This window comes from Ceratina calcarata, unplaced genomic scaffold, assembly GCF_001652005.2.
Source record: "Ceratina calcarata isolate Rehan_Ccalc_2016 unplaced genomic scaffold, ASM165200v1 scaffold7.2, whole genome shotgun sequence".
Lineage (NCBI taxonomy): Eukaryota > Metazoa > Arthropoda > Insecta > Hymenoptera > Apidae > Ceratina > Ceratina calcarata.
The window spans coordinates 295,009-300,611 of NW_017178268.1; the positions used below are offsets into that span (position 1 = coordinate 295,009).

The 5,603-nt window shown below is 36.7% G+C and overlaps 1 protein-coding gene across 2 annotated transcripts in view; it reads right to left on the reverse strand.

The window, feature by feature from the left end:
* The window catches only part of LOC108630130 (uncharacterized), a 7,033-nt gene extending 3,070 nt beyond the window's left edge, over nucleotides 1-3,963 (reverse strand). Inside the window, exons 1-7 of one of the 2 annotated variants that reach the window (XM_026817813.1) lie at nucleotides 3,729-3,963; nucleotides 3,139-3,323; nucleotides 2,296-2,480; nucleotides 1,629-2,045; nucleotides 1,281-1,448; nucleotides 309-535; nucleotides 14-216 (exon numbers count right to left, since the gene is read on the reverse strand). In XM_026817813.1, coding sequence (XP_026673614.1) covers nucleotides 14-216; nucleotides 309-535; nucleotides 1,281-1,448; nucleotides 1,629-2,045; nucleotides 2,296-2,480; nucleotides 3,139-3,323; nucleotides 3,729-3,879 — 1,536 coding nt within the window. In that variant the 5' untranslated portion in view covers nucleotides 3,880-3,963. The remainder of the gene's footprint in view (nucleotides 1-13; nucleotides 217-308; nucleotides 536-1,280; nucleotides 1,449-1,628; nucleotides 2,046-2,295; nucleotides 2,481-3,138; nucleotides 3,324-3,728) is intronic. The other variant, XM_018033197.2, reaches the window with a different exon arrangement.
* Nucleotides 3,964-5,603: the final 1,640 nt, after the last annotated feature.

Genomic DNA, 5,603 nt, shown 5'->3' on the forward strand with positions numbered 1-5,603 from the left:
ACTTAATACTTACCCTAATGTATTCATCATCGTTTATGCTGCAACCCAATTTAAAATTAAGCGACAGTATATCAGTAATGGATTTGATGCCACTAGCTTGGACCGATAAGATCGAAGTAATAAAACCAGCGTAAGCGTTGTACATTACCAACGCGAATATTAAACTGAATAATAAAACCGTCTTCCCTGATGGATTGCGCGGTGTCCAAGCTGAACCTGCGGTTACAATTATACAAATGATTGCTCTGTAATTAATTAGTTCGTAGAATTTCAAATGTGAAATCGTATGATCATTTCTCGAACAACACCTTGCATGCACATTATGCTGATGCACCAAACGACGACTTGGCCGATTCCGACGCGTTCTTCTTCCGTGTGGTGTAAAACGGTTCTCGCCGCATAAATGATCGATCCCATCACTATTAATATTGCGAGGTAAGTCGAAGCGACGCAGCCTAGCAGGTAATTGTTAAACGGCTGCCGGAATATGTCTCTCATGGTACCAGTCTCCAGCGGATGATAATATATGTTCCTCCTTAAAAAAATACCGAAACATGTTTCAATGTTACAAATAAAAAATCTCGACGTATTCTAGTAAAAGTTTCCATTTCACGTTCTAATTTCTACTCACTGACTCATTTGTCTATTCTTTCCATGCGTAATCATGAAACCAGTGAGTAGAAATTAAGACGTGAACAGAAACTAAGATACCGGTGCCGGAAGACGTTTGTGCGGTTTTTTCATTAGTACTATAATCTTGGAGCATCTCTAAGACTATAATTGGAACATTAATTTTCGTTCGCATGTTGGCAAACAGGAGACGCAGTTGGTTTTATTTAAAGTTTGATTTCTGATTAGTATAATTAGTCTGGTTTTTAATCGTTCTGCAACTTTTTGTTTCTTCTTAAATGCGTTGTTGAGAGTGGGTACACAGATGAAGGTTCAAAATACAAGTTTTTATAAGCATTAATGAATATTTATGAGTTAATATTTGAAAATACAACAAAAAATGTACAAAAACGCATTTGCAGTAATTGTAGACAAAGTACTATTAGTTGTTGTGACAAAATAGGTTTAGAAGATTCAGAGAACTGACGACGTAATAATGTTTCTTGATGCCCTCCCAAAATTTCTAAAATTTCCCACAGTGTTTTATTAATGTAATATCTAACAAAAAATTTCAATTACTTTTTAATTATTTTTATTCAAAGGCTTGTACAACTTTTGAACTAAAAATCCGCACGAACCTGTCCCGGTGCCTAATAAAATAATTTCCTCACATGTAACGGATCAGAGGGTGACAGAACGACATGTCAGCTTGTCGTTCCTTGTTCACGGTAATGTAGCCAAGCCCAATGTCCACAGCCCCTGTGACAACGTCCCCGAGCAAGTTGTTCCAAACTTTGTTGTTCAAAGTACCCAGTTTCTCGTGCGGCACCAATTCTATACTGTACATCAATCAACCAGCTACTGCATACACGATTATTCAACCAATTTCGCAGTAGAACAGAGAAAAACAATTTTACGGGCTTGAAAGCAATTAAAAAACATAGAGTTTACACTGTAAATATTTTTTAAGTCCATTAGCATAGGCGTCACTTGTCTACGATTTTGTATTAATTAACTACCTGGCATTTACGCTGTTGGTGACAAAGTTCGCGAAATCTAGGAGCGGCCCGATATCGTTGGCCTTCTCCTCGGTCACGTCCATCTGACCGTCGATCGTCCCGTTCAACACGCCGAAAACGATCGGCAGACCCTTAAAGTCGCTGCGCAGCTTCACGCTGACGGGATTACGCAGCGACCAACAGTCTGGGCTCCAGGAGCCGAGGAAATCTGTGACCAGGCTAGTATTATCCGTGTACCGGATCTTGTACACGTGGACAAAGTGATAAACCATGGCGGTGCTGTTCTCGGGGACGGTGTAATTCAAATTGATCGACGCATTCTCGTCGGACCGTTTCAACGGCGGCTCCCGGAAGACGTACTGTTCGCCGTAGCGCCGTAGAAACGAACAAGTCCTATGGAATATTCGACGAGGATCTCTTAAAAAATTTGAAATTCTATGCGAACTTTGTCAGACATAATGAATAATAATAGTATGAATTTGTAATTTCGCACTTTCGACCCGGAACCAGACTATTTATCTTTTTCAAGTTGTTTAATACATTGTCTGCCGTTCCGGGCAAGCGATTAACACGCTTCTGGTTAAAAAATCGATCGATCCTCGATTGATATTGATTGATGATTTCTCTATTATCTAATGAATGTGCAAACCAAACTAATTATGTATACCTGTTCCAATATGTTCGTGTCGAATTTTGAATTGACTCGTACGATGACGCAGGTGTGGCGACCACCACGTCGCTATCGATGCCGATGTTTAGGTGTCGGAGCACAGTATCGATCGTCGTGTCCGTATTCCTCGCCGTTATCATCAGCCAGGACACGTAGTAATTATATTGAGACTTTTGCGAGGCCTGACGAAAATTCAGTCTTACAAAGTTTGCTAATTATGTTCATTTTAAACTTCATTCTAATGCCATGTACTTGATAAAAATTAAAAGCAATGAAGCTTGTTATCTTTATCGAGTTTTATATTTTACTAGCATCTACCATTGCGGCTTCGCTCACGATCCATTTTATAAAACATCTCCTCCAATCCAAAAGTCTAGAATCCCACTACGGTGGTCGCGCCATGTACAATTTTTATGCACCGTGTACAGTCACATATACGCGGTATTAATTAGAATACTAAGAATGTTTTAGTACATTGTATGAGAATGAAAGTATCTATACTATTTCTCAACCCTTTAATTAATCTATTAATCAAATTGTGAAATCTACAGCATATCTTAATGTAGACTGTAATCAGCATTGCATTAAGTAATTGATAATTATTTACAAGCCAATCTCATTATATTAATGCCTGCTACGTAATATTGCAACAGAGTAAATAATTCATTATATTAAAATACATGGAAGAAAGAACAAGATAATTATGTATTTAGAACGAAATTATAAGTACTTGAATTATAATAACAAATACATGTGTGTAACAATGATGAATTAATTATTAATAAAGTCGAGTACAGTCTGTCATTGTCATCGATAATTGTTACGAGCCACTTGTCTCACCACGTTAAGAATGTTATCAGAAGACGTGAGATTGAGCCCATCGAGAAGAACTATGGAACCGATGCGGTGCTTTTGAATAGTGAGGGCATCAGGTAGATTCGGGTTCATAGCTGACTGGATTGATACACCGATCCCCTCGAGGGTCAGACACCCGATTAAAGGCCTGGCATAACTGATTACACAATCTGCGTGAGAAAAAATAAGTGTCAAAGTTGTATCCACAAGAAATATTGGAGCGCACGGGAAAGGTCAGATAGTTGGGACCTCCGATTATAATTATGGCACGATACGCGCTATCAAATTTTGTAAACGTTTCCATCCAAGTAGCAAGTCGCGTGCTCCATTAATTATGCCATTGGATTGTAATAATTAAATTTTATTCTTCTGCTGAACAATTTTAATTATTGAGAGGAGCAATTGAGAACTGCAATAAAATAATGTTCTTCGTATTTTAATTAAGAGGAAAAGTCTCTTAATCTGTCCTCATTGTTATTTGCAAAATCATGTTAACTTCGAACCAGAAATTATTAGTACTTCAGTGCATTAATAAATATGGTGTTTAAATATTTTCTGTTTTATATTTTACTTGCCTAAGGAAGTCAAGTTTTCGAATAGCACTATTTGATCCCATGCTCTCCACTTGGCAAATTCCAAGATTAATTGCAGCGTTATCGGCGCGGGTAGAATGCACGTAAATGCAGTTACATAAAATATAGCCACCACTAAAAATTCTAATCTCATTTTAATTAGGAAATTTTCCAATTTTAACGTTGATATATCGAGAATTCACTTCCTTTTATCAAGTTTTACAGTGGCGGAAGGATTTTACGAAATCCATTGGCGCCTACGGCCAACACGAAACGCCTTTGGCAGCGATCGAATATAGACTGAGGATCATCTCGGATAGTCCTTTCGTCCTTACCTTCAACGCATGCTATAGAAATTAACTGGTAGGCTGAGGTACAATTTCTACTCCTCTCGTTTTCTCAAAAATTAAATATCGCCTTTGTTTCGACAAGGAAAAAGTTTAATCGATTAAATTTCCCCGATTTAATTTTAATCGAACATTAAACGAGCAGGGAGAAGAGGGGGAGGAAATAACACGTTCCAAGTATCAACTATTCATAATGAAGGAATAATGCTGGCTAATTAATTACGCATTATAAATTTATTGTGATAATTCATTATGTTTCTCATGCTCCAAATTATTTTCCATTCGTTCTGGAAATATTTGCATGCATTAACCGCCAGTACGAATGTCCGATCGTGCGCGAGCAGAAATTCCTAAGTGATTGTTTAAGACAAAGAATTCGCGGCGAAAGAATCGGGTTACTTTCTGTTTGGAAAAATCAGTGCAAGCGTATCGACGTTCGCAGGTACATAAACTGCCACGGGAATGAGGACAATGATGTATCGATAATAGTACTTATTCCACGCCGACAGAAAATCGATTGGATTGATGCGAATCGACTGGCTGGAGTGGAAAGAATTCTTCCCTTCGATTACAATACAGTTGACTGGAGGATTCCGAACTCCTTCATCCTATTTTTACTTAAAATCGTATAAGCTCTTAAATGACGAAGTATTCACAAACATTTATTAGATATAATAGTTGTTAAAATTTTGTATGTAAAAAGACATGTACATAATATATAAAATTTCTTGATCCTAATTCTACTTAAGGCTGTGTAAACCCTTAAATGACAAAGCGTTCAATTTTTTTAGTTATATTATATGTAACAGGGTTTAAAGTTTGTATATGTAAAAACATGTACATAATATGTAAAATTCCTCGATCCTAGTTTAAAATTGTCAATTTTTTCAAGTAAACTACCGACAGAATAAAATTGTTTGTTTCAATTATAATTAACAATCAAATGCCACGCTGTTCATGACGAACGCGGTATAAACGTCCCTCACTTCCGGAGTACATTGAAATAGAACCTTTTCACCTTTCCTTGCAAGAATGAATCGGAAATCGGTATTTGACGTTAATACTAACCGTGCAATCGATTTTTTACGGGAAGTTTAAATAATCGTTCATATTACAACAATTCAATTTGTAAATGTAAAATTGTCACTGGCATAATTACGAGTGCGAATCGCACGAACCTCTTTCTGCAACTGCTTTCTATTCTTCTAGTCGAAGAGTCCGTAATTCATTAGCAAAATACTGGTCTGAAGTACCTTTGACTTAACGTTCTCAAAATTATTCGCAAGACTCATGTTTCCTTTGATTACACTACATTCAACAATAATAATAATAAATAATCCTATTTTTACGTAACGTCTTCATTATCAAAGAGAAATTGTCGATTTCGAAGAAGAGTATAAATTTTGACGTGAAAAATTGGAATATTTATGTTATCCACGACAGTAAGGACCTACGTAATGAGTACTCAGGATAGACTAAAGATAGTGTTTGTCTTCATTATCAAAAACCTTGAGTAGAAATAGAATTATTT